Raw genomic sequence first — 12016 nt, 5'->3', positions numbered from 1 at the left:
GGGCGTGGAATATGGACCGTACAGTTCCTCGTATGTAGACTCACAAGCTAGTCAATATGCCGGGACGTATTATGCAGCTCAATCCTATTCCCCTTATGTCAGTTCGCCGAGTTCAAGCGGTAGTATAGGCACGTCAACGTATCAGTTAGCAGCGACCTCTTTGTCAGGTGAGTTAGACTTTTTATTCCTCCTATTCCGGGCATAATCATGTTTGTATAATCATCAAATAGTTGTATAAATTATTTAAGAAATGTGTCACAATAGGAAGAAAGCAATCTACCTACTAAGAAAAAGAAGAAACGATATTATTTAGATTAGATAAACTTTTTTTAGTTTAGATCCGAAAGAGAAATGTTTAAATTTGTTAAGTTACTTTTTTCCCTGATTATTACAATTTATTATAAAATACTGAACATTTTACTATTTATAGAAATCTGGCAACGTTGTCCTTGTAGTGTTCAGATTAATCTATATTTCATGACTCAATAATCCATACAATCGGAGTCTTTTTTACCGAGGCTTATTTGAATTATTTTAAAACATGTAAAAGAACTAATGTAGACATAAGAAAAAGAAGATATAACGTATATTACACGTAAGTCCGATTATGAATGTCATAAAATTATTACGGTCCTTATAATCAATATGGTATATCTATTATTACGACTTATTGATTCAAAATGTATATAAAACACTTCAACATAAGTTTAAACTATAATGTTCTTTAATTCTATAATATTAAAAGTTATAAGCTTTTTTCGATTGAATTCCTCAAGAGTGCCATTGATGTGATGGGAAGGATTTACTTTAAATGTTATTTAGATCTCGGGATTCCATCAATATTACGCCTTTTTCAGGTGTGGCATTCATTATTTTAATTATTTCTGAAAATACCACTCTTTTATTACTTTATAACAACTCATTTACTACTCTGGCAACACTGTCCGTCCATACTTCATGGAATGCCATCAATTTGAGGCGGGATGTAGTTCATTTTATTGATATTGGCATAAAATATACGCAAAATACTATAGAAACTACGTCAAATAATCTAACAATCGTATTTGTTAACGACGTAAAATATGAAGCTACTTGAATTCCTGATTTTTTATGTGACATTAACGTGATGCTAAGGTCGATTTTCGCGTTAAATAACAAAAAAAAAGTTGCGACAGTTTCGAAGACTATATAATATCTTTTTCCTTAAAAATTATAAATAAATAACTGATCATATTATCACATAATTAATTTCTCAGTAATCGCTAACACTCTGTACAACCCCTCGAACAAGACGCTGATTTTGTTCATAAACATTTCGGATTGGCACGGATATGCCGACCGCAGCAAAACAGTAATTCGATACATTTAATCTCGATGGTTTACGATTTCGTATGGGTCTGCACAAAACTTCTACATTATAAACACGTACGCGCGTTTTAACAAGGCTTTTGATAGGCTTTTCTGCCATCGTAAGGATTTTTTAATTTCATTTTGTTTTCTTCTTTTTAATTCGGTGGCGCATTCATGCCCGGATTGAAAGAAGAATTTGACAACTTAGAATCTCTCGCAACCTCACTTTTTTAGCCTGTTTGTGTTTATTATGTTGTGATTTGAGAAATGCTATGTCCTTACAGCGACACGAGCGGCTCCGAATCGGACAGCGACCGAAACGGTGAACTAAATCCTACGCTCTAGTACGAATCATTATTTTTTCTTTGCAGAAAGTCCCGTGAATGGGTTGGGGTTAGCTGACGGCTCGACCTCGCCCCTAAAGGCGGACAATGCGCGAAGATCCAGGGAGTCCTCGAGCAGTTTGGGCAGCGAAACGCGGTCGAGAGGTCGCGGACGTCGAACGAACACGGTTTCGCCCGCCACCCCCGAATCCACCACGAACAGGGTGTTTATTTGGGATCTGGACGAGACCATTATCATTTTTCACAGTTTATTGACTGGCAGTTACGCGACAAAATATCATAAGGTGAGAAAATCGAGAAATTTTGCTTGTGGGTGTCCTTATTTTTCAAGTGGTGTTTTTCAGGATGCTCAAAATGTTGTACAATTGGGTTTTAAAATGGAAGAGATGGTGTTTAACTTAGCGGATACACATTTTTTCTTCAATGACATCGAGGTAAGTGTTCTGTGCGAGGTATTTTGAGGGTTTAGGTTATAATATGATGTGGTTTTAGGAGTGCGACCAAGTTCATATTGATGACGTGTCTTCGGACGATAACGGACAAGACTTGAGCAATTATAACTTCAGCACGGACGGTTTCCATGCAGCTTCGGCTGCGGGGAGTGGTAATTTATGTCTGGCGGCTGGTGTGAGAGGCGGAGTGGACTGGACCCGAAAGTTAGCCTTCCGATATAGGAAAATTAAGGATACCTATAATAATTACAGAAACAGGTAGGTCTAAATATTTAATAGTGAGAAACAGTTAATTACTGAACGTTTGATAGTCGATTTGATTGTTAGTTACATAAAGTATGTTGTTTTTTTTAGTGTCGGTGGTTTACTTGGTTCAAACAAACGTGAACAGTGGTTGCAATTAAGACAGGAGATTGAGGCTGTAACAGACAACTGGCTGACCCTGGCAAATAAATGCCTTACACTTATAAATTCCCGGAGTAACTGCGTGAATGTCTTGGTCACGACCACTCAACTTATTCCGGCTCTTGCCAAAGTACTCCTGTTTGGTTTGGGCAATGTTTTCCCTATTGACAACATATACTCCGCCACCAAAATAGGTTCGTATGAACGAATTTTCGACTGGATTCATTTACTAACAGTGTTTGTGTGTTTCAGGAAAGGGTAGTTGTTTTGAGAGAATAGTCACAAGATTCGGTAAAAAATGCACCTATGTAGTGATAGGTGACGGGCAAGACGAGGAAGCCGCGGCGAAGACTCTGAACTTCCCCTTTTGGCGGATAACCAGTCACAGTGAAATCGCGGCCCTGTACAACGCCCTGGATATGGACTTTTTATGATGTGTTCCTTCGTATTGGTTACGTCCCAGTGTAAAAATGTGTACAATTTTCTGTATAGAATTATCTACCTGTTAAGTCACAGTGAACGAAGATATTTCGAATGTTACGTCGATAATTTTGTGTATAAAAAGTGTCAAGGTCTTTTCGGTGAAAAGAATCGTCAGTGTACCCCACCAAAGGTACCGCGGGAAAACTGTAACTTTTGTGTAATATATACATAGAGAGAGTTTTACTTGTGCCAACAAAAATTGTATATTTTTTATTTATGTCCTTTTGAGATGCACACAGCTTCATCCACACAAGCAGCTTTTGAACGAACTTAGTTGGGACATTATGACACACACTCCCTCTTCCCATACACACCACTCGATAAAATATAAGAAAAATGGCAATGTACCAAAACAATAATTTTTTTTATTGTAATTATATTTTAATTTTTCTATGAACGAAAAGGATGTTTTATTATTAAAAATAAAAATGTATATTAAACTTAACAATAAAATTATTGTATATAATAGTACCTCAGGTTTTTTTTTCCAATGTCCTATTGATATTAATCAAATATCTTAGATTTAAGAGCTCTAGGTTTTTCTAAAATTAAGAACTAAACAAGTATTAGGCAAATACGAAAACTGATTATTTTAACATTACGAGTTTTATTCAAATCTTTTAATAATTCATCAGGAAATTAAGACAAAGCAACTGGCAACATCTTGTATACTTCAATAATAAGCACAATATAACAAAACCACTATTGTAAGGATATTTTAGATTTTCTATGAATAAAACATGTTTCATTGTTTAAAAACAATATATATTAATCTTATATTAAAATTATTGTATATAACAGTACTTCACTTATAACATTCTATTAAAGCCTCTGCACAAAATGATTAGTTAAAATTAGAAAAATTTGACCCCCTGATCCTCATCGGACAATATTAATTCGCATTTTCGATCTTTCTCCAAGACCTGCAGAGCTTTGATGAGAACCTCCTGAGGGATAGTGTAGAATTCTTCAGTCTGTACGTCCTCTCCTTGAGACAGCTCGTATAAAGTAAGAACCGAGTTATTAAAGCCCCGTGATGAGATATAGCCATATATCATACTAGCCCATTCATCCAGTGTGTGCCAATAAATCTCCCATCTATGCTTTGCCTAAAATTCCTCCTAGTTTTATATAATTGAACAAAAAATATTTCCCTTACCTTATCAACAGGGGCAGCATGACCAGTCTTTTGGAGCTCGGACAAAATAGAAATAATAACGCTTTCTTCCAGTTTTCGGTTGATATTACTGTTGTTAAAAAGAGGTATGTGGCTAGATTCCCTTACATCAACAAGATAAAGCCTGCCTTTCCTACAGTATTCTAAAATTAAGCTTTTCCAGGCCTGAACTTGCTTCGCTCTAGTTTCAGGATTGGGTTGAAGCGTGAAAAACGGTGGGAAATTATACTGCCAAGGCCAATCAATCTCTACATCACCCATTATTCTTGAAGAAATATTATTAATTTAACCTAAAAAAAATCGTTGCTGTCACTGTGATGAATTGTCAACAAACCAAAGTCGTCATTTTATATGCAATCATGGAAGAAAGGTTTGATAACTGCATTCTCCGGATATCGATGACGCCCAAAATTAATGTACGGGGTATTAATGATAAACCTGCCTAATAATGTTACTATCACTGTCGACCAATTCAAATTGAATTGCAGAAAATAGTTTTGATAATACAAACTATATGAATTTATGTAAAGACCTTAACGTCAATCCTTTTCAAAAAACAGGATTTTCAAATAACAAAAAGGATTATATTGGTATTGTTCAACATTTATTTCTGAAATTAATACTCATATAACATTGTAGGTGCGTTGAACTGCCCCCAGGGTCCGTCACAAATAAATAAACATTTAACAAAATAAAAAGTTATTTATTATAACCTGGCAACTATGGTATTATGGTGATATATGTAACGTTGTCCATATACACATACCTCACCATGGAAATATTGTTTAGCGCTAAGAATTGGTCTATTTCTTCCATTCATTCTTTTCATAATCCCATTTCGAGGAAATACCTTCGATAGGGTTAACTTGCAGGTCTAGCATACGCGCCAATTGGGCTTCTCTGTTCTCCTTCTTGAATGAGTCAGGTAATGGTGAATATACTGAAAAAGAAGCCAGCATGAAACTGTCTGATTCAATTCAGAAGGTAGTGTTTTACCGAAAGCCTTCAAGCCAAAGTAAGACCAAAATCCTAGGGAAAGGATGAGTAACCCGGTACCTACAATGTATTTCCATTCACCGGTTGGTGCTTGGAATTCGGCGAAGGTTTGTCTGAAGGAAGCCCGGTACAGAGCTTTCTTCTCTTCGACAGAGAGTTTTGACCAGTCGCCCTTTTCCTTTTCACGCAAGGCCTAAAACAACAAGACAGTGAAGGAACTGAAGTTTGTAATATAGCAGCACTCACCAAAATGTCGGCGTTAGGTTCCTTCCATCTGATAGCGGGGAATGGGAAGTCATTGCGGTCGACGTAGGATGGTTCGCCGTTGAAACCGAAACCTACGATTTCTCTTTTGCCGATCAGTCTTCTGGCAAAAGAACCTGCCACGTTAGCGCTCATAGACGCGCTCTGTACTGTTTGTTTTGCAGCGACATTCCTGAGGAGTTGACGAGCGCTAAGTGCTAACAAAGTGTTAGCCATGATGACAAACCTGCAGATAAAATTACGATTATAGTGCCAAAACAAGGTTAGGTATAGGGTTATATAACACTCTCTGTAAGAGAAGACAATACATTAATATTGAAATGCGTTATATTAAAATACAATTATTATATAAGGCGAACTTCAATCACATCAATATCCCGTACTTTAAATGTTAGATAACACAATTTTGTGAAATAACACTTTTAAGTCAAAAATTCATTAAACGCCTTTTAATTGCTATAAAAAAGGAGCTTGAAAAAAACAATAAATAAAAGCAGAGCCAAGAGCAATTTTAATCACCTGACACAAAACTTTAACAGATATCCCTGCAGAAAAATCAACCTACCTCTGAAACACTCAAAATGGCGACTTTCTAAGGATAGGCAACGTTGCCGGTGTTTACTAAATATATATGAAATTAGAAACATGCCGTTTGAATGAAATGAATTTCCAATATTTAATTCCGCTTTGTCTCAGTATTATCTAGTTCCTAAAAATTAAATTGGAACTAAAGAAATAAATTAACAACGTGGCAACAATGGTGAGACCTACAATAATGCCGAGCATAATCGAGAAATTGTTTTGAATAAGGATTTACAACTGTATTAATTGAGAGTTTTGCAACGGGCAATATCATTTATATATTACTAATGATTGTTATGAGAATGTATTACGATTTTGATCAATCATTTTAATCTTGTTAACATGACATACACGTTTTTATTGTTTTTTTTGAATAATATTTGTTTTCGACCAGAGAAAATTTTAGAGACTGTATTATTTAAGGATTTTGTGTTAAAATGTATGTATATAATGTTATAAATATAATAATTTTCTTTTAAAAATAAAATACGTCGTTGCTTCATACACGAATGTAAGTTATAATTGACATAATGAATCCTAGTCAAAATATCTTTGTTTTTATAATCGATATATTATATATATCGCTATAATCGATAAAAATCGATTATATGACTCATCATCCAACATTAGCCAATAGTTTTGATGTTACTGTAAATGGTTTGTTTAATTTTTGTTCTGCATTTATTTACTTTATTTGTAATTTAACATTGTGATGTCAAATTTAAACAAGATCAATTTTTGCGAATTGATAATCTATATTTGTTTCTATTAACTGAATGACGTTGATGGCCTTGGTTTTTTTTTGACGTTTTAAGAGGTTGTGTTTTATGTTGTGTCTATCTTTACAAGTTATTTTCGGTATTAGTTCCTATGATTAACGATTTTTTATGTCTGAATCCTAAATTCCGCTGTTATATTTAGTTGATGCAATAAAGGTAATTCGAGCAAGATTATTTTAACGTTCTATGGCTGGGGGTTTGTGGTGCAAGATTATTTATGGATGTGTCTCCTTATCAAGGAACTTGACAAATACAGAATTGTAATTATTTATTTTATCAGCATAATCGCTCAAGAATAGCTCGTTGAATACTTAATTGAACGATAGCCTTTAAGTAAGCGAGGGCCACGGCGATTTTTTTGTAACAACGACGTTGAAAACGACCAAAAAACCCCAAGTAACATTTTTGTGGTCGCAAATTTCGAACGGTTTCCGTCCGCATCTCGCTGGCCGCTTAATCTGCATTAAATCAGTGTAAAAATTGTGAAAATTTACGTTGCACAAGCCGATCCGAATAAAAAAGAGAGTGAAGCCAGTTATTTTTAGACCAGAAAAGTGTTTCTTGTTATTTTCCGTGCGGCTCTCAAGGTGACGGCAGTTTTTCCAAACATTTTCAAGCTCTCCACCTGCATTTTCACCGAGATTTGTTTATTTTTATTTTTTCAGATGGCTGCCACTGTCAACGATCTCTGGGTGTCTTGGTTTAGTTGTTGTGTGGCGCAGCCTCAGAAGAGAAGGCGGAGAATCGACAGGTTAGTGTACAGTGCTACGAGTTATTTCGTTGTATTTGACCGTGTCCCCTCGCAGGTCGATGATTGGAAACCCAACAAATTTCGTACACACAGGCCATATAGGCAGCCACGACATGGAGATGCCTGGTGATCAAGTGACTGCTTTACAGAACCAGATGAGGAGTAAAGGGGGTTACGATCCAACGATCAAAGTGAGTGCTCTTGAATCAGCCAGCTGATATGACCTCACTGATAATCTCGCGTCGTTTTCAGGAATCCCAATGGTGCCAATAATATCGATATACACAATCTATTAGAACAGTTGAAGATAGACAAAAATGTGTAACGATTACGAAGGAGGGTGGCCCCACAGCACAAACACAGTCGTAGTTTGTATTTTCCTCTCATTCGTTCCGCACAACGGTATTACGTATATATATATATCAAAGAAAGTTAATCGTAAGTCTTTATTGTAACTAGTTTTGGTCATGCGTATTTTCCAGTCCTTTTAATCATAGTTAGCGGTGGCCGATTGTGTTTCTTTATTATTATTATTATTATATTAACAGCATTCATTGACGAGATAAGAAGACTGTTTGTTATTCGGCGAGTTAAGAGTATGCATGACAAAAACTGCTCCGTATTCTTGTATATACCTATGTTATTCATTATTATACAGATTCCTATTGTCCTATTACTCATTAATTTGTAAATAGCGTTAGGTTTCTCTTAGTCCCTGTATGTGCTTTAAGTTTTTTTTTATTTTCAGAACCTACTTGAGTTTTATAGAATGATTCGGTTTTCGTATAGTTGTTATTATTATTATTAATCGCAGAGGATTATTAATCGGCAAGGACAGTAATAGTTTGTAAGATATTTTGTTTTGGATGAATCACTGTGGGTAGCTAGTGATTGATGGGGCAGGGAGAGAGGAGGATAGGAGGATGACAAAAAAAACACGAACAATATCACGTCAGTTATTTATATTAACCTGTTGCTATTCGAATACCAAAAAAATTATTACTAATGTTTATTTATTTTGTAAAGTATGAAATACGTACGATTAGTTCTAATGATTAAGGTGCATGTCATGTGCTTCCAGTTTCTTTTTTATATTTTTTAATGGTTTTGTTGAATATTTCTTATTAATATTATTATTATTTTATATCTTGAACTATTCCAAAAATGATCCCCTTGTAGCGGTAGGGCGGAGACGCGCACATATATATATTTTTGCACTCTTTCATATATAAATAGAGCACGTGCAGCCTTCAGTCATTCGTCCTATGACGTTCGCCTAGTGCTGGGCTACGATCGGAAATCATCGGCTTTCGATGGGCGTGGTGTAATTTTTACCCTTGTTTTTCGTGTAGTGTCAGGTGATTTAAACAATAAAAGAGGCAGTGTTTGATACATTTTCCTATATTCACAAAACGTTTTCATAAAATATTCCCTATTTAAAGGAAACACTACCTTTATACATATCATCTTTTTGTACGAATTTTAAAATAGAGTAATACTGCTTGCTATAAAAAAAACGGAATCATTTAAACCAAATCAAGTGACACTACCGTAGCGAATGGCCCCGTCCACCGAGGGCCTATGATTGCCGAGCAGCGCCAGTCGTGGGGCGAATCCCTCGGTGGCTGTCAGAAACTAGGAAAATTGTTAAACCTGTGTAGAGAATTAGTTTTTTACGGCTGCTGTACTTCAGCGCGGTGTCCGAAGGAAGCGCGGCACCGTCTAGAACAATATTACTATATGTTATTATCCCGACTCAGGTTCATTGGCGTGTCATTTTTACGAGTGACTTCAGCGACTCTGCTGATCTGTAGTAGCAAAACTGTTTTTATACCCTACAAATTGTACTTAGAAGTAAAAGAATTATACAAACCAGAACGTTGATTTGCATTGTAGCACCTCCCTCCTTCCCGCGTCTTATCCCTTTAGATCATTTTCGAATTATAACGCGAAATATACATTCCCCAACGTATATTATAATCTTTTTTCGTTTTATTGATATTATTTTATTATTATTCTAGCGAAATTCTGGACTGATAACATCTACCATGGTTATCTTGATTTAAAATAATTTGGTTTCTTGACTAATCGGCTTAATCTAATTTTTTATATTTTGTAATTCGTAAGATATTTAGAATTCAACACAGCTTCCAGAAGTCCGAAATGTCATCGACCTGTTTTCTAGTTATCGGGAGGTAAAATGTTCAGGACTTCTGATCTAAGAGACCCAGTGACGCAAAAAAAGCTTTCAACTTTTTCTTTCAAATATGTGACGCAAGTTTCCGATTTTTTCAACTAGCTAGGTATTTTTTAAAAATAAAAAAAACACTGATATACCTATAATAGAAAATACCTATTTTATATTTACTTATAAATAAAAACAGAATTTACATCTTAAATTAGGGTCAGTCTTTTTCACCTCTACTACTGAAATTCTCCGTGGTTTTATTCGATGGTGCTCGCGTGCGTCTTCAGGTGCCTTATCAAGTGCGCTTTTTGCGAAAACCTCTTGTTGCAGTATTCGCAGAGAAAGGCTTTCTCGCCCGTATGCACCAGCATGTGCTGTTGGAGCTGACCCTTGGTGGAAAACGTCTTTCCACAATACTCGCAGTGAAAATTCTTCTCGCCAGTGTGGATCTTGATGTGGGTATTCAGATTGCTCGAACTAGCAAACCTGAGACGACAGTAATCAACGATTACAAAAATTGCCTACCAATCTAACCAAATAAGATCGATGGATTTAGATTTTTTTCATATTTAGGACGTAATTGATGAAATAAAACTATACAATACAACAACCGACAAGCAAAATACTAGCGTTTTGTGGTTCGGTTATCTAATTTTCAAGTTCCTCTAAGAAAAACTAACAATGGAACAGGGATATATCAAGGCAAACAACTGTAATCTTCCTTCATAACGTTCACAAATAAAACTATTCGAAATATTTCTTAATCAACAAGCAAAATAATTGATTCTGATGCTTTGGCTCGTGATGTTTATGGTTTAATTACTTAGAAGTTAAATTTGAGGATAGAGAAAAGCCTCTTCCTAAAAATCCTTATTCCTTAGGAAACTCCAAAGAATATAGAACTGTATTTTTTCAAATTGATCATCATGCCTATATTATATGCTAAAAAACTAAATTCCTCCTACCTTTTTAAACAATACGTACATCCATATGGCCTTTCTGAAGTATGTATGGCAATAGTGTGTTTCGTCAATTGCTGGGCGGTACCAAAAGCCTTATTGCAAGAGGGGCAAACATGATTTTTCTCACCAGTGTGAATCCTCATGTGGGTATGCAAATGACCACCATTAACAAATCTAAACACAAAACGTTCATTGCATTAACCACCTTCACAGCACTCAATGATAAAACCTACTTTTTAGGGCATAGATGACAAACGTAAGGCCTCTCGCCAGTATGAATCCGAATATGATGCACTAAACTAGGTTTTGCCTTAAATATCTTTCCACAAGTATCACACTGATGCACTTTCACTGCTTTCCTACCCTTCACCTCTGTACCACTATCTGCTGATTCAGACAATGCAATACCATCTTGCTCTTGTTTGTTATTAAAATCAATGTTTGAAACATCACTTTCCCCAATATCATTTTCCTGATTTGCGGCAGTCTGGATGGGTTTCTCCTGTGGAGGAAGAAAATTCTTCGTGTTTCGGTTTGACACAGTTTTCACATGTGTTCAGTCCTTACCTCTTCTCTGATAGGAACAATTTGTATATTTGTCTCTTCCACTGGTATACAAGCCTGCTTGTTTTCAGCTTGACTGCCCTCATTTACGCCATTCACTGACTGATAATCAACATTTTTTTTTATTTCAATGAAACCCGAAAAGTCCGGTGCATTCGGTAGATTGTAATTCTCGAAGCACTGCCTCAATTTCGTATCAGACACTTCACATTGCTTTTTAAACTGATATGCTATATTAAGCCGTGACATGCAGCGTTGACAAATATAAGGTGGCAACCCATCGCCTTCGTGCACCTAAAATATCGCTAGATATTAAATCCACAAACTGGAACACTGTACTTACTTGTACAGAAGCGCAAGCCATTATTAATATTGAAAAATGGGGAGGTTTGATGGGATCAAATATTGGAGTTAATTTGTTACTTTTTTCTAAACAAATCCTACATATATTGTTGATGTTCATTGTTAAATAATAATCTTTTAACCCGATATTTTGCATTGTTTTGTTTTGAAACTGAGTAAGTCAGTTTTAATGTCACACTAATTCTTCTTTTCTTCTTCTTTAATATATATAATAGGAATTACGGTATGATAGGCTAATTCTTCTTCTAGTTTTAATAAGTTTTGTTTGTTTTGTTTTAATAATGGAAACAATTATATTTCCAGTATTTGTTACGATTTTTCGAAATATTGAAATATGACAATTGTGCCCGACACAC

The 12016-nt window shown here is 35.5% G+C and overlaps 5 protein-coding genes across 10 annotated transcripts in view; 2 read left to right on the top strand and 3 right to left on the bottom strand.

Moving 5' to 3' along the window:
* eya (eya transcriptional coactivator and phosphatase 2) overlaps positions 1-3505 on the top strand; it is a 111031-nt gene extending 107526 nt beyond the window's left edge. For both annotated transcript variants that reach the window (XM_076412939.1, XM_076412937.1), the window contains exons 6-11: positions 2-167; positions 1722-1978; positions 2039-2128; positions 2187-2404; positions 2501-2745; positions 2804-3505. In XM_076412939.1, coding sequence (XP_076269054.1) covers positions 2-167; positions 1722-1978; positions 2039-2128; positions 2187-2404; positions 2501-2745; positions 2804-2985 — 1158 coding nt within the window. In that variant the 3' untranslated portion in view covers positions 2986-3505. The remainder of the gene's footprint in view (position 1; positions 168-1721; positions 1979-2038; positions 2129-2186; positions 2405-2500; positions 2746-2803) is intronic.
* A 272-nt stretch (positions 3506-3777) lies between these two features.
* Positions 3778-4534, bottom strand: Vps25 (Vacuolar protein sorting 25). The gene is made up of 2 exons (XM_076412998.1): positions 4194-4534; positions 3778-4143 (listed from the first exon to the last, which is right to left on the bottom strand). The coding sequence occupies exons 1-2, from the start codon at positions 4470-4472 to the stop codon at positions 3889-3891; spliced, it is 534 nt and encodes a 177-aa protein (XP_076269113.1). The 5' UTR covers positions 4473-4534; the 3' UTR covers positions 3778-3888.
* Positions 4535-4793: 259 nt separating this feature from the next.
* Positions 4794-6175, bottom strand: Cox4 (cytochrome c oxidase subunit IV). Of its 3 annotated transcripts, none has more exons than XM_076412992.1 (4): positions 6037-6175; positions 5454-5697; positions 5208-5400; positions 4794-5151 (listed from the first exon to the last, which is right to left on the bottom strand). In XM_076412992.1, exons 2-4 carry the CDS (start codon positions 5685-5687, stop codon positions 5015-5017), a joined length of 564 nt encoding a protein of 187 aa, XP_076269107.1. In that variant the 5' UTR covers positions 5688-5697; positions 6037-6175; the 3' UTR covers positions 4794-5014. The 3 variants fall into 3 exon arrangements, with proteins under 3 accessions (XP_076269107.1, XP_076269106.1, XP_076269108.1); XM_076412991.1 differs by having other exon boundaries at positions 5991-6081; XM_076412993.1 differs by lacking the exon at positions 6037-6175 and adding an exon at positions 5855-5980.
* A 671-nt stretch (positions 6176-6846) lies between these two features.
* Positions 6847-9461, top strand: Spec2 (CDC42 small effector protein Spec2). 3 transcript variants are annotated; one of them, XM_076413017.1, is made up of 4 exons: positions 6847-6988; positions 7498-7583; positions 7639-7774; positions 7836-9461. In XM_076413017.1, exons 2-4 carry the CDS (start codon positions 7498-7500, stop codon positions 7854-7856), a joined length of 243 nt encoding a protein of 80 aa, XP_076269132.1. In that variant the 5' UTR covers positions 6847-6988; the 3' UTR covers positions 7857-9461. The 3 variants fall into 3 exon arrangements, with proteins under 3 accessions (XP_076269132.1, XP_076269130.1, XP_076269133.1); XM_076413015.1 differs by having other exon boundaries at positions 6858-7092; XM_076413018.1 differs by lacking the exon at positions 6847-6988 and adding an exon at positions 7087-7419.
* A 456-nt stretch (positions 9462-9917) lies between these two features.
* Positions 9918-11887, bottom strand: LOC143201732 (uncharacterized). The gene is made up of 5 exons (XM_076412969.1): positions 11641-11887; positions 11301-11591; positions 10967-11235; positions 10737-10907; positions 9918-10257 (listed from the first exon to the last, which is right to left on the bottom strand). Exons 1-5 carry the CDS (start codon positions 11794-11796, stop codon positions 10029-10031), a joined length of 1116 nt encoding a protein of 371 aa, XP_076269084.1. The 5' UTR covers positions 11797-11887; the 3' UTR covers positions 9918-10028.
* Between the last annotated feature and the right edge of the window lie 129 nt (positions 11888-12016).

This window comes from Rhynchophorus ferrugineus, unplaced genomic scaffold (assembly GCF_030347505.1).
Source record: "Rhynchophorus ferrugineus isolate W39M unplaced genomic scaffold, kcgeb_rfMv2 rfM8, whole genome shotgun sequence".
Taxonomy (NCBI): Eukaryota; Metazoa; Arthropoda; class Insecta; order Coleoptera; family Curculionidae; genus Rhynchophorus; species Rhynchophorus ferrugineus.
Note: the sequence above shows the minus strand (reverse complement) of the source record. Positions and strands in the feature narration are given on the sequence as shown.